General features: G+C 51.4%; 1 protein-coding gene across 1 annotated transcript; it reads left to right on the top strand.

The window, feature by feature from the left end:
- Window positions 1-1874: 1874 nt before the first annotated feature.
- ALKBH5 (alkB homolog 5, RNA demethylase) lies at window positions 1875-23298 on the top strand. The gene is made up of 4 exons (XM_086686189.1): window positions 1875-3423; window positions 11662-11742; window positions 20506-20661; window positions 21556-23298. The coding sequence occupies exons 1-4, from the start codon at window positions 2654-2656 to the stop codon at window positions 21731-21733; spliced, it is 1185 nt and encodes a 394-aa protein (XP_086542315.1). The 5' UTR covers window positions 1875-2653; the 3' UTR covers window positions 21734-23298.
- The last annotated feature ends 722 nt before the right edge of the window (window positions 23299-24020 follow it).

Here is a 24020-nt window from a genome sequence, read left to right as displayed (position 1 = left end):
GGGGAGCTGGGCTCCACAGAGGAGACGCTGGGAGTTTTTCTCCTTACTGAGATGGTAACCTCTCTGTCAAGCAGGTGTGCGAGAGTCCAATGCCCTGTTAGAGGGCAGTTTAGGGGTGGGTGCTGGGCTTTCTAAGAGCCCAAGCCTTCACAGGCTAATTGCTCATCATGCAGGAAAGGAGGCCCTGCGCGGGCGTTCACACAGGATGGCCCAGGCAGGACTGGAGCAGGAGCCCAGGCCACCTGACCACAGCCTTGCCCACTGGCCACTTTCTCACTACCTGTAGTTGCCTTCCTACCACCAGCACCAGCACCAGCGCCCCACTAGGCTGTGTCAGAAAAGAGCCAGAACCGGACTTACTAGAGGCTGCCCCATTTTCCCCTGCACCTGCTATTTCTTGGAAGGTGGCCCAGCAGGGAGCCTGGGGATGGCACCAGGTGTCCAGGATTCCCTATCTCACAGGCCCTGATGGCCTGGCCTTGCCTGAGTAACTACACATGCCCCATCTCCCGACACGGACCAGTAGGCCCTTCAGCTTGGAAACTGAGACCCCGACTACCGATGTGCAGTCTCCTTAACACACACACGACTGTGTTTCATTCTCACAACTACCATTTGAGATGGGTACTCATGTTCCACTTTACAGACCAGAAGTCGGATTTAGAGACGAGGAGTCACTTGCCCAGGTTCATACAGCCTGTCAGAGGAGGTCAAGATTCAAACCCATGCCTGTCAGTCTGTTGCTTGACATATCGGGGTGTGGGGTCGGTGGTGGAGAGGGTGCGGACGCTGGCTGGGAGCAAAATGGCTGGGGCGGTGAGGTTGAAGGCAGATGCGGAAGCCAAATCATGAAACCAAGGATGCATTTTATTTCAATGAGAATCTGGGAAGTCAGCTAGGGATGTGAGGTGAGTCTCAAAAAATCAAAATGAAGGAGATGGGTAGAAGGGAACAGGCATTTCAGGAGGAAGAAACAGCTTGGGCAAAGGCCAGGAGGTGTGACGGAGTATGTCTGCAAGCCCAGGCAGCGTCAGAGCAAGGCTGGGGCTCAGAGTTAGCGGAGAGGGGAGAGGAGGCAAGGCCGGAAAGGTCTTGAACAAAGGCCTTGAACGCCAAGCAAAACAGAGGAACGCGATCTTGGGAGTCACGGGAGGTTTTCGAGAAAAAACTCCTATCTGGAGACCCCCCCCCCGCCCCGCTGCGCGGAATTGCCACCCCTTTGCTCACGCCCTGCACCCTATCCAACCGCACTGCTGCGAAACTTTTGAATCGTCTATAGTAATTCTCTATAGTTTTGCCTTCACCGTGAGCCTACTAGTCTCCGTGAGTTTCCTTCGGTCGTTCCCGAAGAGGTGCCCCTACACCCATCTCTAGCCCGAAGCAAGACCTACGCCGAATCCCCGCGCGTCCCGCGGCTGCGCACGCGCCCGCCATCACCGGGACGTGACTCGTGGAACGTCCACTCCCGGCGGCGGGGGCGGTGGGGCGCCGGGACTGTGGGGCGGCGGGGCTGGGGGGGGCGGGGGGCAGGGAGGTGCGCCCTAAGTGCGTGCAGTTTCTGGGGCTGTCGGCCGTCCGGGCTCAGAGCTGGGGCCTGGTGCTCTCGGGCCCGTAGTTTGAGAAGTTTCCGCTGGTTTCAGAAGTTTCCTAAAGCGTCTGAGGGCTTTTCTCCGTTGGCGTACCCATTCAGGCACTTACATAGCCACCTATTCATCCTTCAGGGGGTCCTCGACGCCCTCCACGCACCTAATTAAGTGACGGACGCAGTAGCCAAGGCGACCGCCTGATTGACAGGCATGAACGCGAACCAACTTCCGGAAGCTACCGTCTGGGCCCGCCCAGCGCGTGGCCCGTGACCCAATGAAAGAACAGGAAACGCCAAAGGGGGCGGTGACCGGGCAGCCTAGGTTGTGGCGGTTCCCCGGTGGTTGCGCGTTTAGGGCTGAGGCGTTTTCGAGCATTTAGACAATGCCGTGACGCAGCACAGCGACAGCGTTGACAGCGTGAGCGCACCCCTGTGGAGGGAGCCCTTCGGTCGCGGAGGTGGCACGACAAGAAGGCAGGTTGCTATTTGAGGGTGCTCCCTTGGAGCGCCTCAGTGAGTGGGGGAGGGGCGGCGGACGCCGAGCGGTCCCCATCTGCGCTTGCGCCCGGCACCCCTGGTGACCCGGCCTACACGCGCGCGCATGCTTGCTGCGCGCAGAGCCGCGGTGGCCGGCGGCATTGCGCGTGCGCGCTGAGAAGCCCGCTGAGGAGCGGCGCTGGCGGACGTCGGGCGGACGGCCCGTGACGTCGTGAGGAGCGCTTTAAAGTGCGGGCTGGGCCGGGCGTCCGAGGGTCTGGCTGGGAGTCGGGTCGGTTCTCCGCAGCGGCCCTCCGCGGCATGAGGCGCTGCCGGCGCCCTTGCTCCTTGGGACGTGGAGGAGGTGGAGGAGGAGGAAGCCCCGTTGCCGCCACCGCTGCATGACCCTCCGCCCCTGAGGCCCGACCCCGCGCCCGGCCCCTTGACGCCCCCCCCGGGCCCTCCGGCCTCGCATGGGGGCCTGGCGCTGAGGAACCCCTTTCCTCCGGGGGCGTCGGGGCGCGTCCTCCGAGAGCCATGCCCGGCCGCCCCTCCCGCCGCGGCGGACCCTAGAGCAGCGTCGCGGGGGCCATGGCGGCCGCCAGCGGTTACACGGACCTGCGTGAGAAGCTCAAGTCCATGACGTCCCGGGACAACTATAAGGCGGGCAGCCGGGAGGCAGCGGCCGCCGCCGCCGCCGCCGTAGCCGCCGCTGCCGCCGCCGCCGCCGCCGCCGAGCCTTACCCGGTGTCCGGGGCCAAGCGCAAATACCAGGAGGACTCGGACCCCGAGCGCAGCGACTATGAGGAGCAGCAGCTGCAGAAGGAGGAGGAGGCGCGCAAGGTGAAGAGCGGCATTCGCCAGATGCGCCTCTTCAGCCAGGACGAGTGCGCCAAGATCGAGGCCCGCATCGACGAGGTGGTGTCCCGCGCCGAGAAGGGCCTGTACAACGAGCACACGGTGGACCGCGCCCCGCTGCGCAACAAGTACTTCTTCGGCGAGGGCTACACGTACGGCGCCCAGCTGCAGAAACGCGGGCCCGGCCAGGAGCGCCTCTACCCGCCGGGCGATGTGGACGAGATCCCCGAGTGGGTGCACCAGCTGGTGATCCAGAAGCTGGTGGAGCACCGCGTCATCCCCGAGGGCTTCGTCAACAGCGCCGTCATCAACGACTATCAGCCCGGCGGCTGCATTGTGTCTCACGTGGACCCCATCCACATCTTCGAGCGCCCCATCGTGTCCGTGTCCTTCTTTAGCGACTCTGCGCTCTGCTTCGGCTGCAAGTTCCAGTTCAAGCCTATCCGAGTGTCGGAACCTGTGCTTTCTCTGCCGGTGCGCAGGGGAAGCGTGACTGTGCTCAGGTAACCCACCTGGGAGGAGGGGGCGGCCTTGCAATCCTGCTGCCTTAGCTGCCCACCCTCACCCAGGAGGCAGCAGCAAATGGCCCTCACTTTACAGTCTGACCCATTCTTCTGCTTTTTGGGGTGAAGAGGGTGAGGAGGAAAGGGGTCTGCGTTTAAAACCGCTAGTAAGAAAGCAGGGAGGGGTCAGGGAACCAATCAGAATTTTGTATCCCGAGGGCAGGTTTGGAGTGATCGCACACTTGATCAAGAATTAATACAAAGGCATATTTCTAGAAGGCTAGGATTTTAGGAGTGTCTTTCTATGTGTGATTTTTAGCAAGTCCCTTTTCCTTTCTCGGCCTCTGTTTTCAAATCTGTTTTTAAGAAAATGAGTTGAATTTCTATTTAAAAGTTTTTCCAACTCCGCCATTCTGTTGTTTTTGTTTTTGTTTTTTTTTTAAACAGAGGAAATGTTTAAGGATTCCTTAACAGAAACTACAGAGGAACGTTCTCAAAAGTGTTGAACTGGTACACGTTCTCTATTTCCAATATGGGGAGTGACTTCCCTGGAGTTGAACAGATTAGTGGTTGGGGCATAAATAGAGTGCAGCAAGCAGACTGAAAATTCCGCCCCCGTCGGCTGCAGAAGAGCCCGTTGGCCTTTTGTAAGAATGTGTTACCTGCTACCGGGGCCATATGAAACAAAAGCGGATCTCTCTACCTGGTATTTGGCCTTATAGTTGTGTCAGACACAGAGCTTAGGTTCTTGGCCTGTTTTGGGCCCCAGATCCTGCTGAGAATTACGTAGTCTGGCCCCCCAAAATGATTGCCTGCTGGGACACCTTTGTTGTTTATATGAAGCAGAAAATGTGTTTTGAAGCAGAGCCCTTCTAGCCTTAAAACGAGTAATCTAGCAGGGTACTTCAGTAATCCCCAAAACCTCTTAGGGGATCGAGACTGCAGCTGCTCAAAGCAGCTTGGTTGACCACTGGATTCTAGTACAGGATCAGGACACACCAAATTTTTGTGAGCAGCTTAACCTTTGAAGTCAGTGCTATAGGCCCTGGTCATGGGGAGAAGCAGGTCTTTGGAGACCTCTTAACGTGAGGCAGGTCATCTATCTCATTTCAGTTGAACAGCTGAGGCTGCTTCTCTATCTGGGGGTGGCAGCGGAGCTTTGCGATACTCCAGGTCTTCTGATGGGAAAGTTTGGGAAGTCAGTGGTAGCAGAAACACTACTCTGGCTTCCTTAGGCATCTGAAACTTAGAGGGCCACTTATCTGTCAGGTGCCCCTTTGTCATTTGAGCTTCCAAGCTTGTCCTCAGATCTAAGTGGCGCTGCCAGATTGATGTCTTAGCAGAGCCTTTTAAGATGGGATTTCCAGAGCAGACCTTCACAAGTGGCTTGCTGTGTAGGGCAGTTTGGTGTCTGACTTCATAGAATGGCTCTTGATGCTAAAAGGACCTCACATAAAGGCCATTTAGTCTCTTAAGGGGATATTAATTTTCTGCATAGTCATGGATCCTCAAGGAGGTCTAGCGGTGGTTGGGTATGTAATGGGGAGATCAAGAGGCGGTTTGTGACTGAGACCTTACCCCCCCTCCCTCCCCGCACATGCACACCCTTGTATTGAAGAGCAGAAGTTTCAAGTTCTTAAAATGCAGGTCTGTTAGTGATCAGCAGGATTGCATCATCAGGAAAATTCTCTTCATCTTTTCCTTGGAATAGTAAAGTCCTAAAGCTTTCCCAGTCCCTTCCTGGATTCTGACTTGGCTGTGGAGTTAATGTGGGAGGTTCAGTCATGTCCTGAAAAGTGCTGCCCCAGGCTTTGAATCCAGCTCAGCTCTCATTTGCTTTGGGATCTTGTGGGCGTTTTCTGAGCTGGTTTTCCCATCTGTAAAGTGGGGTTAATGCCAGCTTCCAAAGCCTATGTGGTGATTTGGTGTTTCATACAGAGCCTGGCACAGGGTAGACACTTAAATGGGTGTTTGCTTTCATATACAACCATGTAATGATTCCTCGCTCCCTTCTTGGGGGAAGGGGCTAGAGATTTGGTGGACCCTATCACAGGGCTCTTCTCTTCATGGAGTGCACAGCTTAATGGAAGCCCAGGAAGGTAGCTGCAGAAGTACTTTGAAGGTGGGAGGGCAGAGAACCTTTTAAGCCATTTTGTAGTGTTAGAAGTTTTCAGAAGCAGAAAGATAGGACTTGAGGGCAGTAAGGCACTAAGGTGACTAGAAGTTAACCAAGCAAAGAAGCAGGGAGAGCTTGGCATCTTTGGTGGCAGTACCAGAGGGTGGCCATCGGTAAGATGAGGGGCAGGTGGATGCTGACTTGAGGCTGATGGAATTTGTCTTTAGTCCTCAGATTCAACCAGGACCTGAAGTAGAGATTCTGGTGAGGCATGCCATGGGAAAGCTCTAGGTCAGATCTTCTCAGTAGCAGTACTGTTGGCATTTTGGACTGGCCGAGTCTTTGTTTTGTGGGGGCTCTCCTGTGCATTGTAGAATGTTTAGCAGCATTCCTGGTCTTTGTCCACTAAATACCAGTATCACCTTCATGATGACCACAGATGTCCCAGGGCGGGGTGGCAAAATCATCCCAGTTGAGAGCCTCTGCTTCAGGCTTCTGGATGCCCTGCTAATTTTAATCTTCCAGCACCTGCTCACTTAACACTCTAGTTTACTTGGTATGCAGGTGGGTGAACACCTGTCTGTTAGTGATTCTCTTTAAATGCTGCTTGGTCTCTTCCCCAAACTGGTAAGAGGGGATGCTTTCTGTCACTTTCTGGTATGTATCCCAGCGCAGAGTGATGAGCCCTAAGTCTGCATTGGAAGGGAGGGACTGATGAAAGTAGTGGTTCTCTGTAGGTAGAGAGGGGTTCTAGTAATTCTCCTCACAGACATTGGTTGTTGGTGGCAGTGGAGTCTGCACTCGTCCAAGGCAACATGGCAGGGATACAGTTTTATATTTAATAGTTGTCGGTGTAGATGTTAGCGTGTGACAAACATTGACTCAGCAGTGTCCAAATGTGGACATTTAGAGCAAGGCCTCACAGACCCTTCTGGAAGTGCTTCAAACTTCTTTCCAAGCCCAGTTGTTTTTTGTTTGCTTGTTTTGTGACCTTTCCATGTTGGGCCTAGTTGGGTCACCTCTTAGTGCTATTCTCTGGGGACTTAAGTCTCTTTTTATCTTTTTTTCATATCACCTTTTCTTGTGTTCCTTCTCCTGTTCTCTGTAGGGTGAATGGGCAGATTAAAACAGATTTCAGTTGGATTAATTAGAATAATTTCCTCAAGCCTAATTGCTTGCTTGCTTGCTGCTACTTTTAATCACTATTGCATGGTCTGTGGTTGTGGTGGTCACATGCCTAGAGACCTAGGCCTTAGCCACCTGCCTGGAAATGACTGTTACCATCCAACCATGGCACATGCAGAGGTGAGCAAAGCCTGTGACTTCCAGGTAATAACTGATATCGGGTGGAGTGGGCACCCCTGTCCGTTCTGGGCCAAGGGCTGATGTTGTTCAGCTGTTTGAAAGCAGAATTTAGCTTTCTGGCTTAAAATAGTTGGGAAAGTAGGGCAGATAGGTCCTGGGCCACATCTCTTGTGTGCGATCTTCTGATTCCACAGGAGGGGGAGGAACCTTAGGATGAAGTCAGGGCTGTGCATTCCCAGGAGGACCCCTGGGCCAGGGGGGTTGACTGGCCTTCGTTCTGCCAAGCCTAACAAGAAGGCAGAAGGCAGCAAAGGAAAGGAAGCTAGCAGGTGAACCATGGGCTTAATCATGAAACTCAGAGCAAGCATAAAGTAAATAGGCCATAAAAATTTCAGGGCTAGCTGGCCATTTTCTGGCGTGGGCAATCAGTGTGCATCCATCGCTGTGGTATGGTGCTAGCTGTCTGGGGGCATGGGCTCATCTTTGGAGATTTCTTCTTTGGGGATGGTGGGTATGTGAATGTCATTTGTTGAGGCCAGTGCGGCCCTCAGGGCAGATTGGATCTTGTGATCAGAAAACGCAGATGGGCTTTTCTCTCTACTCCTCATTACCTACTTCCTCCCCCCCAACCAAAAAACCAAAAATCAGTATAGCATAGATACTGAAATCAGAGTTGGATTTAGAGTTCCAGTGTCCCCACTTTAGCTGTTTGACGTTTGGTAAGTTTCTTAACCTCTCTGGGCCTTAGTTTTCCTCTGCAAAATGGGGCTGTTGATGCCATAGAGTTGTTACCGAAGATTGAATTTCTTCCTACATTATTGAATGCTTGAAGTTTAGGTAAAGTGTCTCTGGAGACAAGATGCTTTCAGTGCTCAGGTACTATCTATTTATACCTTGATGTGTAGAGAATTGGGATCTGAAGCAGGCCAACCTTCCTTATGTATCAGAAAGTCCTAGGACTTCTCATAAAGTTAGGTCATATGTCTTTTTAGAAGTTTGGGTCTGGTTATAATGAGTGTGAGCTCATAATCCCACCCTTGTGCCCATATGGCTGGCATGCTGTCCCCAAAAACCTAAGTTTCTTAGTCCTGCAGGCCTATCAGTGGCATGACCTCTGGGGGCTGCCCAGAGCAGGTAGCTGTAGTTGGAGGGAGGCAGTCACTAGGCAGTCCTGGTGATGTTGGCCAGTCCCTCCATCTCTGGTTCTGTTCTGTCCTGGGCAGGGCACAGAGTAGATGGGCATTGGTGGCCATCTTGGAAATGTGCCTTAACAACCAAAACTTAACAGTCTCCAAAACTGTCTCCTAGAAGAGAGGTGTACAGTCCTGCACAGTACCTTAGAGTTTTTCAGACTCCTCATTTAACCTCCATCTAATCTTCTAAGGAAGGATCTCCTGTGAGATCTGTTTTTTAGATGTAGAAACTGAGAATAGTTGAGCTTAACATACATTTTATTTAGGGACAACTGAGTGCAGAGATAAATAAGACCTTTGCAGCGCTTTGTCTCGTAGAGAAAACACAATTTCCATGAGGCCAAACATAGTAGAGGGGTGTAGGTGGATGGTGTGGGGGGAACTCAGTCTGGGAGATTTGAGGAAAGCTTCCTGGGGCGGGGGATGGGGGCGACTCTCAAGAGTTCCTGTAAGGCATAGTGCTAGTGGGTGGCAGAGCCAGGTTCTGTCACTCTTGATGCTTGTGGCATGTGGTCACTGCTACGTGGGGTGGGGAGATCTTGAAAGGGCTCAGGAGGGAGCAGGAGGCTGACCAGCATGAAGTATTTCCTCTTCTCCCTTCCCTGTGAAAACAAAAGAGCAGGAGGCACTGGAACTTTTCTTCATGCCAAGGGTAGGGCTGGACCCAGAGCATATTAAGTTTCAAGCTGGCAGATTGGGACTTTCAGACAGTTTCTCTTGTAGGTTCCTTAGCAGTGAATAATCTTCTGTGGTCTTTGTTGGACATTTTCTGCTGAAGTTTAACCAGAAGAGCTTCTCTTGGCCAGGACTTAGAGCCTCCTGCTCCTAGAGGAGCCTGAGGTGCTGAGGATGGGTCAGTGGGCTATGTCACAGCTGCCAGGAAGTTCTAGAAGACCGGTGCTAATGAGCCATTCAGGTGCGTTCAGTGCCCTGGTCGTTTCTGGGGGCCTGTATAGTCCTCCTTCCATACTAGTTCCTCTGAGGCCTGAACTCAGTGGCAGAATTCTGGCATGGCTTATTCTTCATCCTGGAGCCCTTTGGGAGGTTGGGGCAGTTAAGGTGTGACAAACGTCTGGCTTTGCTCCTTTTGCATTAAGGGAAATGGTTCTTTGTTGAAGATGGGAGGTGAGGACCCCAGGTGCCTATAGCCACGTCAAATGGACTGATTGATACTTGTTAACAGTAGGTTGCCTATGGCCAGTACTGTAGGCTCAGGCCTTAGAAATGTGCCTTGAGGGCAGCTGGGTGACTCAGTCGATTGATTGAGTGTCCAACTCTTGATTTCAGCTCAGGTCATGATCTCACAGTTCCGGGAGTTCAAGCCCCATGTTGGGCTCAGCATTGACAGTGCAGAACCTGCTCCATATTCATTCATTCATTCATTCATTCTGTAAATAAACAAACTTAAAAAAAAAAAAAAATGTGCCTTGGATTACCTTTGGAGAATTGGACTTAGTTCTTTCTGGGGATGTCCTGTGTTTATACAGAACAGTCTTGCAGCCCACAGTTGCATTCTTCCAATGTGGAGTGACAGGAGCCTAGGACAAGCTCTGGAACTCCTAGCCCTGGAATGGGACCCATGAGGCCTCTTCTGCTGGCATATCCCTGCAAAAGGAACCCAGATCACATTTCCTTGGCAGGTGCTGAGCCCAAGTCTTTAGCTTGCCCCAGGGTGGTCCAGGGCCCTCTGTCTTGGGTCGTGTGCTTGGTAAATGGGAGTGCAGTGCCAGGCACACTGCATTATCCAACTTAATTCTCACAGCAGCCCTATAGCTTCCAGGGGTGCCAACCACGTGGTCCTACAACTCTAATTCTGCCTGGAAGGGAATTCTAATTCTGTCCACCCCTTTAAAATCTTGTTATTGTTGGGGCACCTAGGTGGCTCAGTTGGTTAAGCAATCAATTCTTGATTTCGGCTCAGGTCCTGATCCCACAGTCATGAGATCGAACCCCACAACGGGTTCTGTGCTGAACTTGGAGTCTGCTTGGAATTCTCCCTCTCCTTCTGTTCCTCTTCCTCTCTCCTTGCTTGCACACACTCTCTTTCTCTCAAAAAATTAAAAAAAATAAATCTTGTTGTTATTAGTAGTCATAAAAGAATACCTAAGTATTAAAGCATAACAAAGTGAACACCGAAACCTGCTGTCCTTATTACAGATGAAGAAACGGGTTTAGGCCCAGCAAGTGACTTCACTAAGGTCACAAAGCCTAGAAGGTGACAAAACTCAGGTTTTAACTCAGGTCTCTTCAGCTCCTCCCTGTGGCATTTCTGTAGGCCTGCAGATATTAATAGGTGTTATTTGAGAGAAGGTTCTTGGTCAGTGCTCAGTTAAACAAAGTCAGCAGATTCTTTTGCTGTAGTAATTCTCAGATTCTTTAACATACTAAACTCTTCAATATTTTTCAAACTGATTTGACTGTGGATGTTTGTCCATAGTCTCTCCTAGGACTGGTGTTCACAAAAAAAAAAAAACCCTCAAAACCTCTGGCCTAGGAGGAGCTTGGAGGGGAAATATTTAAGATAAAGATTCTGTGTCTCTTCCCAGCATGGCCTCAAATCAGAGGGCTTTCCCTCTTCTTCTTCTTCTTTTTTTTTTTTTTTTTTTTTTGTCTTCTAGTTCTTGCCCACATTGCGGCAGTCTGGCCATTTTGAGGAGTTCTTTCCTGGCCTGCAGTGTTTCTGACAGCTATACAGGTGTCTTTATAGCTGCCCTTAAGAGAGCTGGTTACAACCATGGAGAGGAAAATTTGTGGTCTGGGGGGTCCAGGGGGATGCTGAGCAAGAGCAGGCTAAGAAGGTGTTCACCTCCCACTAGGCCTGTGCCTGAGCATGTGTCTGGCTGTGTAGAGCTGCCTCAGCTCGGCAGACGAACTTGGGGTGGGAGTGCCTCTGGGTGAGGGCATGTGAGGAGGCTCAGGATGCTGAGTTTGCTTCCAGGGTTTCAAATCGGAAAGATGTTAGCTGTGAAGAGGACAGTCATCTACCCACATTCATTGGTCTAAGCAGTTTTAAAAATTGTGTAACTTGGTGAAAATAAATAGATATTTGAGTGTGATGGGAATTCTTAAAATATCCCAAACACAGCTGTCTTCAAGATTTTGGATCCCCCCAAATGGAGGTTTTTGAAAGCTTGTTTTCAAGTACACAAATTCTCTTTTTGAACATTGCAGCCTTAGTTCTCTTTGGTGACTCAGGGCTGTCAGTGTCTTCCTTGGCTTCCTCTTCATGCCTAAAGGTAGGGGGAAGGGAGGGAAGAAGCGGAGGAGATGCACTTTGTCTTTTCACCAAGGTCTGGCCTGAGTCACTCTCGCTGCCTCCGAAGTGACTAAAGGTGTACCGTCTTGGGGGTCCTTTAAAAGAAGGGCTCCTGGCTTGTGTGGGGAGATTCCTGCGCTGGTGTCTGCCTCAAAGCCTGCCTTTGCCTCATCCCAGGTTTTGTTCTTGAGTGGATCATGCTAGAGCCTATGAGGTTATTTCCCTTTCCATGTAGATCCTTGAACCTCTCAAAATAATAGGGTAGAGGTGTCTATTAAGACCTGGACCATATTTCTGTCTCTTTACCTTGTAGGAACTTTGGTTGTCTGTTCACTTTCCAAGCTCATATGCTCTGTGTTTATTTTCAGTGGATATGCTGCTGATGAAATCACTCACTGCATACGGCCTCAGGACATCAAGGAGCGCAGAGCGGTCATCATCCTCAGGAAGTAAGTGTCCCGTTGTCTGGCACCTGCAGGCCTGTCTGGAGATGTAGGTCTGGTTTCCCTTAGAACTTGGCTTCTCTTTATCAGTAGCATGGCAGCATGAAGCCTGGGAGAGGAAAAGGCTATAAGGTTTCATACTTTTTTAATTCCGTGAGGAAAAAGCTGTTTTGTTTTTTTTCATTGGAAAATTAAGCTCTGTGGCTGCTTAACTTGGGAGTCGGGGATTGAGCAAAAGCACATGCTCCCAGTGTTTATAGGCATAGTCTTATTTGGGGACCCCTCTTCCAGACCTTCCCTCCGCCTCTTTTTTCCCCATCTCCTTGGTTCTGATTTGTCACATGTGCTCTTGCTGGTTATTTTTAGACTGCGCCTTAGCAGCCTGATTTAAAAATGCCTGGGTTTTCACTTCTAGGAGGAGCAGGGAGTGAGAAGAGAAAACAAAGGTGGGGCATTAGGCTGTAGTGTTCAGCCTTCACATAGCTTGTGACTGTCCCTCCTCTCTGGCCAGGGAGTCAGGGATGTACTGACCTGGCCTCTTCAGTGCTTCTTTTTCTCTGCTCGTGAGGTATGGGAATGGACTGAGCTAAGCAGATGCTGGGTCAAGACAAGTCTGTCTTTAGAGCGGGGTCCTGAGAGACTAGATGATTGTCCAGGGTTGTACAGACATCAGTGAGGAAAGCAGCACCAATGCTTGCCCCCCCCCCCCCCAAGCTGGAACACGATGTCTTATAGCTTACTGTCTTTTTTTTAAGTACAATTTTTTAGAATAGCTTTAGATTTACAGAAAATTGTAAAGGTAGTAGAGTCTCTTTGCGAGTCTCCTCATACTACTGTTTCTGTCGTTACCATCTTACATTAGTATGATATGTTCATTGCAGTCAAAAAAGCAGTATTGATACTTTAATAAAATCCTACTTTATTGAGATTTCCTTAGTTTTTTCGTAGTATAACTTTTCTGTTCCAGGGTGCCACATTACGTTTAGTTGTCATGTCACCTTAGGCTCCTCTTGGCTATGACTGTTTCTTAAACTTATTCGTGATAACAGACTGGCCAGGTATTTTGTAGAATATCTCTCAATTAGAATTTAACCATTTTCTCATGGTTAGATTGGGGTTAGGGTTTTGGGGGAGGGAATCTACAGAGGTAAAGCCCCGTTCTCTTCATGTTCTATCGAGGGCATAGGACTTAATCGCTGTTGATGTTGACCTCGCACATCTGGCTGAGGCTGTGTTCGCCGATTCTCTGCACTCTAAAGTCAGTATTTCCCCTGTCTCAGGAGGGAAGTCGCCACCTGCAGCCCATGAATAAGGAGTGAGGAGTTAGCTCCACCTCCCTTGGGGGGGAATCGCTACACAAGTTATTTGGAATTCTTCTGCAGGAAGGTTTTGTTTCTTCTCTCTCATTTGTATATTTCTTTTTTTCTTTATTTGTTTACTTATACCCATATGGATTTACGGGTATTTGTTTTATGCTCAAATTAGTCCAGCTTGGGGCTTAGGAGTTGTGTTCCTTTTTTTTTTTTTTTTTTTTTTTTTTTGAGTTTATTTATTTTGAGAGAGCACACGCACAAGCACGGGAGGGGCAGAGAGAAGGAGAGACAGAATCCCAAGTAGACTCCACTCCATCAGTACAGAGCCTGATGTATGGGTAGAACTCATGAACTCATGACCTGAGCTGAGATAGTTTTAACTTCAGTCTATAACTTGAGCATCTTGGCCTTTTGGGTTCAGAACTCCAGAATAATGTGGTGATGAAGTCTCTTTGGCATGGCTCTGCCATTTTGTCAAGTCAAAACTGACAAGCCTATGGTGCCTGCAGAGCACCAGGCACATGTGACAGCTCCAGACATGGGTCTGTTTGGGAGCTGGCAGCATCTCCCCTCTAGCCTAAGAATATTCCGGGAATTCATTAGAAAAAGGGTTTTTATCTGCCTTTTTGCTTTCTTTTCCTGTGGTTCCCAGCATAGGCCAAAACCCAGAACACAGAAGTGATGGAGCCCAGAGTGTAGCTCCCTTCTGGCCTCTTCTATGCATTCATTTCTTCTTAGGCTGGGACAAGTGATCCACCTAGGCCAGGCACTTGGAGAGGAACTCCCAGAGTGATGTAAAACCAGAGCAGCAACTTGCCAGGTGCTCCTCCAAGCCTCATAGTAGCTTATCCCCAGGAAATCTTCACCAGAGGTGCACATGGAAGTAGCCATAGCTGGAGGTCATTCTTCCAGCTGTTTCTTTCCTTTTGAATGATGGCTTCCATGCTTGACTTCCCAGGCTGCCGTCCCAGGTTGGCTGAGTCAGATGTGTCTCAGGGGAGCTAGGGAGCCTACGGAGTTAACAGGTCCTCCTGGAAGCTCTTTGGCCAGTGGGGCCCCTGGCAGTGGTCTGACCTTGGAGAATGACTGTTGTGGGTGACTGGTACACTTTGACCTTTTGACTTGAATGGGCCCAGGAGTCCGCCATAGACTGGGCTAGAGAGCAGAAGCACAGAGCTTTGGTATGAGGGGGCTGGAGAGGAGTGGGAGGGTAGCCCCCAGCTCCCCCAGGGCAGCTGAGCTAGAGTAGTGCCCAACTTTAGGGAGCCAACTCAGGTGACCAGATGAGAGGCCCAGGGTAAAATCCTTGTTGGGCTTTGCCTATCCACCCAGCCTAATTTCTTGGAGTTTTCGCGTATGTTAACGTACTTGCAGTTCTTAGTATGGCCCACGGACTTACATCCTGGGCTCTTGCAGCAGTTTGATCCCATCTAACATGTTCATCTATCGTCCTCCTCCTACCCTGCAAATGACCCATGTGCATATGCTTAAAAGTTGGTTAACCTAGCCATCTTTCGAGGCTCAGGTATTAACTGTTTTGACATGCAGGAAGCCTCATACACATACCTGTAGCTCTCTCAGTGCACCTCCCCGCCGCTGTAGACTGTTATAGCCCATATGCTTGCTGTTGTGATTTTCCAAAATCTGCGTTCTGTGTGGGTCGGAGATCCCTGTCATCCGGGCCCAGCATTGAGGCCTGGCCCAGAGGAAGTATCAGAGGAGGACAATTCAGGTGAATGAGGAGCAGCTCCAGAGTAGCTGTATAGGCTTGTCTTGGAAAAGGACAAGTAGGTGACAAGATGAAAAGGGGAGCATCCTGGCCCTGCTTCTCGGAAGCACGGGGGATGGAGCCAGTCCTGCCTTCTCTTCAGTTTGGATAACAATTGCACAGGCTGTTGTGGGAGAGCCTGGTGGGGGGGGGCTCTGTCACCAGCTCAGGTGAGTCAGAGCTGGGACAGTCCTTTTAAAGGCCTCATGGTAGGAAATGGGTAGTTGGCCACCAGGTGCTTTTTGGTTCAACAAAATGCAGCACCTTTGAATGGGATTGGTGCCAAGTCTTTATGTGAGTGGTACTGTCGTTTCTCACGGGGAGGACTGGGAGGCTGGGAGTGACCACCTGAGAGCTTCCACATGAGTGGAATCCATGGGCTGCAGCTTAGTGTTATAGTCTGTTGGGGTCACAACCATAAATGGCTGAGTAAGGCCTTGAACTTGGGTCTGCTGATATATAATAGGCTGGCATTTTGCATGCCATTACACCACAAGCAAAGTAAGCATGGTCTTAAAAGCACAAAGTAGGTCTGCTGGGACCCAGCAAAAAAAAAAAAAAAAAAAAAAAATTTTTTTTTTAATTAAAAAATTAAATCCAGCTTAGTGGGATGCGAGGGTGGGTTGGGACAGGATTGGTAGATCTGGCTCCTAAGCTAGAAATTGCTGGGCAGGCAAAAACGGCTAGAAGGCAGGAAGTGTATAGAGGCTCTCTGTAGTTGAGGGGTAGTGTGGGAAGGAGTTCTTAGATAACTCTTGATCATCAGGAGATGGCTTGTGGGCCTTCATGGCTTTCCACTTGGTGGCCAGGGCACCCAGTCCCTTGGTCTACAGAAGGTACCCACAGCTGTCCCAAATCTGCCTACAAGACTTGTATTCCTGCATGGTTCTCCAGTCAATCAGATAAAGTGGCTCAAGACTGTAAATAACCCACTTCTTTGCTTTTGGTCAAGTGAGCTCGGCTCAGAGTGGGTTGAAGCTGGGAAGAACATCTAGAGGTTTATTTGCCAAATGTTAACCAAGGTTGGTGTGTGCCAGTAAGCAGTGGAGTGTGGGGTTTGCATGAGAGAGACTGTTTGTAGGAGGTTGAGTGAGCTAAACGGTTTATTTGGTCATTCAGGCCAAGGGGTCCAGGGGTCAGGGGGAGACTGTCCCGGAAAACAGAGTGGTCCAAATGTGAGATTCTGTGTGTGTGAGTGGAGGGTGAGAATGGAGGGTTCGTTCTGGGCTTTGTCCCTCTGGGCATGGGGAGGGGTGGCTAGCTCTAGGTTTCCCTGACTAGGCCTGGGACATTGCCCCCACCAAGACCCAAGCCGTGGCTTCTATCTCCATGATTCATGTCCCCTGGTCCAAGGGTTAACCCACTTTTGTTTCCTGGTCCAGTGAGTGTGTGTGTGTCTATGTGTGTATATCCTGCACAAGGAACAGTGGGGAGGGGGAGAGGGGGCGCTAAGACCACCTGGGCATGAAACTGGCTTAGGCTCCTGGCCTGGCTCTACCCCTTCCTCACTGAATACAGGTTGGTTATCTGAGTTCTGTGTTCTCACCTGTAAATTGGGGCAGCAGTGGTGCTAGGGATGGTTAAATTCAAGAATGCTGTGTCTGCTTCTTCTAGCCCCTTTCTCACCATACTTCCCCTCTGATTCTGATGAAGCAAGGGTAGGGGATGAAGAAGACTGTTTATTCGAAGTAAGGTGTGAGCAGAGGCCCAGAGAGTGGGAGGAGAGGGAAACCTGGAAATACGTCATTCACTGGCCCAGGCTGGGAAAGCAAGCTTGTTGTCTGGCTATCTGGTGTCCTAGAGGATGATATCAAGGCTTACCAGGCTTGAACAAGGGGATTCCTAGTCACCCATGATGCTGGCCCCTTTGTCTGTCTGTCATCTGGGGGGCCCTGGCTCCTGGAGCTCTGGGTTGCAAGTATGTGGTGTGACATGTTGGTCATTAGACTGAATGATTTGGAGAGGTCTTTGGGACCTGGTTATCTTGCAGGCCTGGTTATGGAACCCCTTTCTTCAGGATATACGCCTCATGTGCCTTTTAGGCCCTCCTGACCATAGCAGGCTTCTACACCTGTCTCAGAGCTGCTTTGTGGGGAGTGAAGTGTGATGTTGGAGGGAGGTTGGTGGAAGATGGAGGGTGGGCACTGTTGCCAGAGAGACAATGGTACAGGTTGGGGTTGTGTGGGAATCTGATTCTCAGAGGTGCTAGAGCTTAGACCTAGAGGCCCCCGATCACTTAGTAGACAAGGGGGCACTCAGGCCTGCTGCCTGCCTCTTCACTCCCATGGGAAAGTCCCACTTTGTACAAAGCACAGGGGTGCTTGGCGTGAGGGTGGAGCCAGAAGTTGTGGGATGGTTGGCATCCAGGCCTGAGGTGCAGACTGGTTGCTCTTCTCCCAGAAATGGTGGTCAGCCTGGCCAGCTCTCTGCTCTCTGCCGTAGTACAGAGAGCCCACCTGGGCTTCAGAGGCCATAATGGGATGGTAGCTGTGTGACTTAGGCCAGTGATTTGGTCTCTGATTTAGCATTGCTTCCCCATCCCCACAGTGGAAATAATCCTCCTCAGTGGCTTCTCTGGAGTATTCATTCAGTGATTGATAAAGGAATAGGAGGGGAGCTCCTGGGACAGTCAACTCCCTCCTTCCCTTTAGGTCACGTGTTAATGTGTTAACATTAATGCTGTCATCCTCCCTTTGTTTTGGCTTTATCTGTACCTGGACCCAATCCCTGTTTTGTCCTGAGGGCTGTCCCGACACGTGGGTGACCTCACTTACCTGGGGTGCCTTGCTGTAACTGTAACCCCTGGATATCGACTCAGATCTACAAGGCAAGTCTCTATTCCTCTTGCCACCTGAGGAGGCCCAGGCCTAGCCCTTACTGCTAGAATTGGCCTTCCTGACTTCAAGTTTATGGATCTGTTTGCTGAATCCTGAGGGACCTAGGGTGCTTCTTGGAAGTTAGCTGCCTTTTAAGAGGGATGTGCTCAGAAATGAAGCTACCAGTGGGCTCTGCATTTGGGATCTTATTCTATCCTGGCTTCCTGCAGGATGGTAGCTCTTTGGGAGTGGAGGGAGGGCAAGAACTTCTCCAGCTGTTCTGAAATGTACTTGTAACAGCCCCAGGGGATGTGTCAGGAGCACTTTAGGGCCCCAGACACTTTTATGTCCCCAGGTGGGTCCAGGAGGCAAGGTTTTTGGTAGGGTCACCTTTTACTAACCCTTCTTCGAGGGTGCCTCCTGACGGCAGCGGAACTATCATGTACAAGGAACAACTCTCTTCCCCTCCTTCAGGCAGTTAGAAGCAGAGCCGGTCCATGTCCTTGGCCTTTCTAGTCTCATCTGGTCCCACCTGTCTCCCTAGCCTCTCCAGTGGTCCTGCAGCCATGGTGAGAGGCCACCACCACTGTCCCTGGCTGTGCAGACAGGCCGCCCAAGAAGGCAGCTCAGGAAGGGTGGAGGCCCCTTCAGGGACCGGTGTGTGCCAGCTGTGCCTGTGTGGCAGGATGTGCTCGTGTTTTCCAACCTCAGAGGTGTGCAGGCCAGGCTCTCTTTGGTGGCCCTGCTCTTGGTTTCCTTGCCATCCCTCACTTACCTGAGGAAACAACTGCAGGGTGCTAAAACTTGCCCACCAGAGCTTTGTTGGGGCTTTTTCATCCTGCAGGGGTTTTCCTGTCCTGAGCATGTGCTCCTGGTACCTGAGGGGTCTTAGTGTTGGAAGTAGCTCCACAGGGCCTGAGGGGGACTTTACTCCATAAAGCTTCACATGCTTAGAATACTCTAAGCCAAGTTTAATGGCCAGTGTCTCATTTGGGCTGATCTCTGCCACCTGGACCTCTCAGCGGGGAGGGTTGAGGTGGGGGCAGGGGGAAGGTGGGGGGAGGCCTGACCTGGTAAAGAAGAGGTCCTTGGGGACTCTGGTGATTTTAATTCCCACCCTCATGTCTGGGTGTTGCCTAGCACCACCTCTTCCTGGTACTCCTCTCAAGAATCTTAGCCTTGAAGGAGGCCACTTGGTTTCTAGAGCCTTAAGAACGGAAAGAGTTCCTAGGGCCAGCCGCATTTCTCCCTCTTTTGCTTAGATGGAGAAGTAGGCCCAGAAAGGGGTGACTACTAGCCTGGATTCTAAGAGGCACCATTAGTGCTGCATCTTCTTCCTTTTGTTTCTAGGTAGGTCCTGCTTCCCTGAGCCTGGAGTGCCCAGAGTGGAGGCTGAGACTGGTGAGCCTGTCAGTACAGATGGACCACTCTGGCTTCCCAGTCCATGAGGCCAAAGCAAAGGGGCAGGGAAAGTAGTCCTGCCTGCCTACCACTTTGGGCCTAAGGGTGTTAGAACATTGGTTCCCAGCTAGAAGGCGCCCCCTGCTGGCCTCAAGAGAAAGACCCCTGCCTAGGGTCAAAGCCCTATGGTTCGGGCTTGTCAGGCTTGGCGTCTCACCTGGGCTTAAACCTTTTCCCCATGATTTCCAGGACCTGTGACTCATCACCTTTCCGACCTAGTTTTCCTCATCTATTTACAGCAGGCCAGCCAGTGGGAGTAGGTAGGGGGACCTGTGGGGTTTGGGTACAATTGTTACCAAGAACACCATGTGGCTTAGGCCAGGGCAGCTCTTGGATTTCCCTCCTGCTGTCTTGCCTGCAGTGTTATTGTGAGGATGCTCTGCCCTGACCACAGCACGTTCCTCAGAACCAGGTGACTACGTTGTGCACAGCTGCCTCTGGGAATGGTGCCTCAGGGCCTTCTACCACATGTGTCCCCATCACTCCCTACCCCAGGCTTCCTCCTGTCCCTTGCTGCCACCAGCCTGACTTGCCAGCCTTCTCTGTATCAGCCAAGAAGCCTCAGGGCTTCTTTGAAGTTTCCCAGGCTAGCTTCCTCCTAGCGTGGCTTCGTAAAGGACTCAGATCACTGCCCTGGACTACCTCCCTGCCCACCTTCTCCATCTCCTTCTTCCCCATATCTCTCTTCCTCATCTCTCTCCCCCATCACTGTCTTCCCCATCCATACGTGCATGTTCTCCTTGTATTGGACAGTGTGTTTCTTGAAACTCACACTCTGTGCTAGGTGGGGACTTTGCCTTCAAAAGCCCCCTGGCCTTGGATTGGTCAGCATCCTGTAACCAGCAAAAGCTGCCAGGTGGCTGTGGTAGGACCAGAGCCAAGTGTGTGAATGTTAAGTTGGGCCTGGGCTCTCTTGGCTCTGCCACAGTCTTCGTGTTCCTGTGTGAGAGTGTAGGAGAGTCTCTTTTTCCTTCCATAGGCTCAGACCAGGGGAACTTTCCTTCCTGTCTTGGTATTTCCGGGAAGGATGAAGACATCTGCTAGAGTATTTTAGGGTCCTCAGTACTCTGGCAGGTGGAGTAGATGCCCCTAGAGAACCCTCTGGGCCTGAGTAGGGTGAGCGGGGCTGCCTTGTCCATCTGAGAGAGAGCCCTGGATCTTTCCCCTGGGGCAGCAGATCCCTATCATTAGAGGTTTCCACATAAAAGTGTTCCTGTCCTATTCCTAAGCCCGAACTTAAGATGGAGGGTCTTTGCAAGTCAGCCAGACCTAGTTGAACCACGAGGAGACAGAGGCACAGAGTAGAGACTGCTGGCACTCCCCTCTCTCTGGCCGGAGAGAGAATTGGTTTGATGGGGCCCATACCCTCCCCAGAGGCCCACTGATAACCCCATGCGTGTTTCCTTTGCAGGACGAGATTAGACGCACCCCGGTTGGAAACAAAGTCCCTGAGCAGCTCCGTGTTACCACCCAGCTATGCTTCAGATCGTCTATCAGGAAATAACAGAGACCTTGCTCTGAAGCCTAAGCGGTCCCATCGCAAGGCAGATCCCGATGCTGCCCACAGGTACTCAGCCTAAAACTTTCCACAAAGGCCAGCAAAGCAGCCCCCTGGCCTGGCTGCAGAGTGAGATGGGTGGGGAAGCCTGGGTCAGCTGCTTAGGAGTCTGGCATTGTTCACCTTTCTGAGATTTATGTCTGCCTCCTCTAGGTCAGTGGCATTGGTGGCATTCCCACCTAACCTGTGACCAACTACGTGTACCCCACGGAGAGAAGGGATTGAGCCGAGATTCTGAGAAGTGGGAATGCTTCGTGGCCTTCCCATGACTTCCCTTATTCAGTCTGCCCAAATGCTTTTGTGGTTGTATTTAAATGTTAGAAGGAAAGCTTGGGACTTGAAAGATAGTAGACCAGGGACAGGGACCCATTTCAGAACGATTCAGGAAGGTTTCTGGGGAAGTGTTTGAGATGAGAAGAATGAGAAAGCCGTGTGCAAAGGCCGGTCTAGACCAGAAGTACTGGGCTGAAACGGTGAGGCAGAAGGAGCTTGTTGGTTTCAGGGCCTAGTGGAGTCAGTGAGCAGAGTAGGGGTGGGCAGGAGCTACGTGGTGATGCAAACGGGGACTGAGAAGTGGAGGTGATGGCAGGACTGTGCAGGGTCTAAGAGGCTGTGGTAGGGAAGGCCGCCACCTCTCTGGCGTCTGGCGTCTCAGCCATGGTGGTGTCCTAGGGTACTGGACAGAGGCCCCACGGGGTGATTGAAGGTGTTTCAAAGACTAGGTGTGGCCACTGCACTTCTTGGGCACAGAGACAGTGCCAGTACTTCTGCCAGTACTTCTGCCAGTACTGCCCCTCACACAGAACCACCCAGCTGGGTGAGCCGTCCCACAGATGGTGAGGGCTCCACCCAGACACAGAGGTGGGTGTGAGGTAACGCTTGCATCCACCCCTTTCCTCGCAGGCCTCGGATCCTGGAAATGGACAAGGAAGAGAACCGGCGCTCGGTGCTGCTGCCCACACACCGTCGGAGGAGTAGCTTCAGCTCTGAGAACTACTGGCGCAAGTCCTATGAGTCTGGGGAGGACTGCTCGGAGGCAGCAGGCAGCCCCGCCCGAAAGGTGAAGATGCGGAGGCACTGAAGCCTGCCGCGCCCTCCTGGGAACTCTGGTTGATCCTCACGTAGCTGCCCTCTCCTTTTGTTTCGTTTCGGTTTTTTCGTTTTTGTTTTTATTTTTCATTTTTTGTTTTTTGATCCTTACATTTTTTTCCTTGGGTTTGCTGCCTGTTAAGGCTGAAGAACAGAATTGGTTGGGACCTGATTCTCATGTTCTTGGTTTTCTTCCAAAATGGAAAGGCTGTTGGCATCTGTAGAGGACAGAAGCTCACGCCGGAGTGGCCAGTAGAGGTGTGAGGGGCAGCTGTCCTCAAGTGGGGCTGTGTCAGGCTGGGTTTATTTAAAAACAACAAAACGTTTTGGTTAAGAAAATTCTTGTTTTGCTTTAAATGTAAATCTTCTCAGTGTTGTAAATGAAATTCAGTCTTCTGCCCCTTCTCCTCCCACTGATGTCTGCGTGCTGGGTTGAGGTCTCGTGCTCCTTGCTGGTTCTGCGGGAGGCCTGCTGTCCTCCCACCTCTCACCCGCTCTCCAGGCCCTGGAAGCTCACGCAAACCCCCTCTTCCTCCTGCGGCAGAGTTGTTCAGAATGACTGGGTGGAGGTTTCAGCAGTCATGTGCCACCCCAAAGTTATTGGCTGAGACCCCGGGCTTCCTCCACGCCCACTGGCCTGCTCTGCCCACAGGTCCCTGGGCTGCCGAGGGGCTGGCTACAGCGGTCCTGACCTTTCTTGCTGAGGGCACGCCTCTTTGGTGGGTTGCTCCTTTCAAGCATATGCGTGTGATTGTACGGAACAGTTAGACTTCCCATGTCGGGGCAGTTTTAGGAATTGTTTCTAGCTAGAGGGACTGGTGTCCTTCCAAGTCTAGCATTTGGGGTATGGAAAATTGTTGTGGTGTGTGGTAGGGTTTTTGTTTTCTTTTGTTTTTGAGTTTTTATTTTTTCCTTTGGTCTCCTGGCTTTTTCCTAACCCTTTCCATTCTCCTACATTGGCCAGCTTGGGCCTTCTCTCCGTGTCATCCCCATAGGAAGGCGCCCACCCCCCCCCCCCACCCCCCCGTCTGCCTGTAGCATGCATCCAAGGCCAGAGCTCAGGACTGCAGACTGGGTTGGTGCCTCCTCTGCCTCAGGGGCGTGGGAGCTGGGAAGGGGCTTTTAAGAAATAATAAAAGGAAAAAATAAAGTCTTTGGCAGTTTCTACCTACTCAGATCCTCAAAGGCTGCAAGGTTCTGATGATGTAGATTCATTAGGAATGTCTCCTTGCCAGCCAGGGCCAAGCCCCAGGCCTGCTGAGAGCAGAGGCCCTCCCAGTACCCAGGTTGCCACCACCCCAGGGGCCCTGTGCCCTGTCTTACAGAGGCCCAGGCCTGAGGCTGCAGAAATCTGGGGCAGCCACCATCGAGAAGCCCTTCTCAGGGGCCAGAACTCCTTTGCCAGCGTGGATTCAAGTCGGGACTGCATAACTAAAGCAGTTGCAGTTTTATTTTTTTTACAGCTTTTTTCCCAAAAATGATTTGTAGTTGTGTGTGCAGCACTTTGCCCTGATATGTGTGCTCTACAATAAAAACCAAATCTAATATATTTTGAAACAGTTGTCTGATACTGTCATAAGAGAGGACTTGGTGCTTCCTTAATCCCTTTATTTTCTCCTTAACTCTGAACCTGGGCTGGGGAGGCCAGCGTTCATTGCCTACCAGGGAGGGCCCCACAGGAGACAGTAGGGCTGAGGGCTGCAGGTGGTTTTGTCCTCTGCCTGCTGCCCTCTCTCCTACTCCGAGGAGGATGGACCGTGCGTCCAGGTGCCCAGGACGCCGTGGGCCTACGGGAACCAGGATCACACCTTGCTGAGTTCTGAAGCCCTTCCTCCTGGGCGTGATCAGACAGGCTGTGTGCCAGTGAAGGAGGGACAACATGAGCATGGGGAGAGCCTGGCCTTTGTAAAAGGTAGGCAAGTGGTTTTGCTCATTAAACAGTTCTTGGGTTCTTCTGTATTTTGGCCAAGCTCTCTCTGTGGCCGCAACAGTAAGCAAAACGCTTCTGGTCCCTGCTTTCAAGATGTACTACAGAATTGTGGGATACAGATACAGGCATGAGGCTGACGTGTTTAGGTGGACTGGGGTTCGGCCCAGAGGGTTTTTAGTCCCTCCAGATCCCGGTCCTGGCTGCCAGATTCTGGTCAGCTTTAGTCTGGAGTCTCCCTCATGCACTTCCAGTGCCCAAACCAGTCTGGCCAAATTCTTGCAATAGAAACCCGGCAAGTCCCTTAACTATCCATTTAAGAGAGCAGAAGAGAGAATCTAGAGGGAGCAAG

This window comes from Puma concolor, chromosome E1, assembly GCF_028749965.1.
Source record: "Puma concolor isolate L17-30 chromosome E1, mPumCon1.1.hap2, whole genome shotgun sequence".
Lineage (NCBI taxonomy): Eukaryota > Metazoa > Chordata > Mammalia > Carnivora > Felidae > Puma > Puma concolor.
Note: the sequence above shows the minus strand (reverse complement) of the source record. Positions and strands in the feature narration are given on the sequence as shown.

Bases quoted from the DNA above. Each gene is read 5' to 3' on its own strand.
- ALKBH5 (XM_086686189.1), top strand. From the start codon at position 2,654: ATGGCGGCCGCCAGCGGTTACACGGACCTGCGTGAGAAGCTCAAGTCC. The intron at 3,424-11,661 runs GTAACCCACCTG...GTTTATTTTCAG, and splicing joins GGAAGCGTGACTGTGCTCAG to TGGATATGCTGCTGATGAAA. The intron at 20,662-21,555 runs GTACTCAGCCTA...CTTTCCTCGCAG, and splicing joins GATCCCGATGCTGCCCACAG to GCCTCGGATCCTGGAAATGG.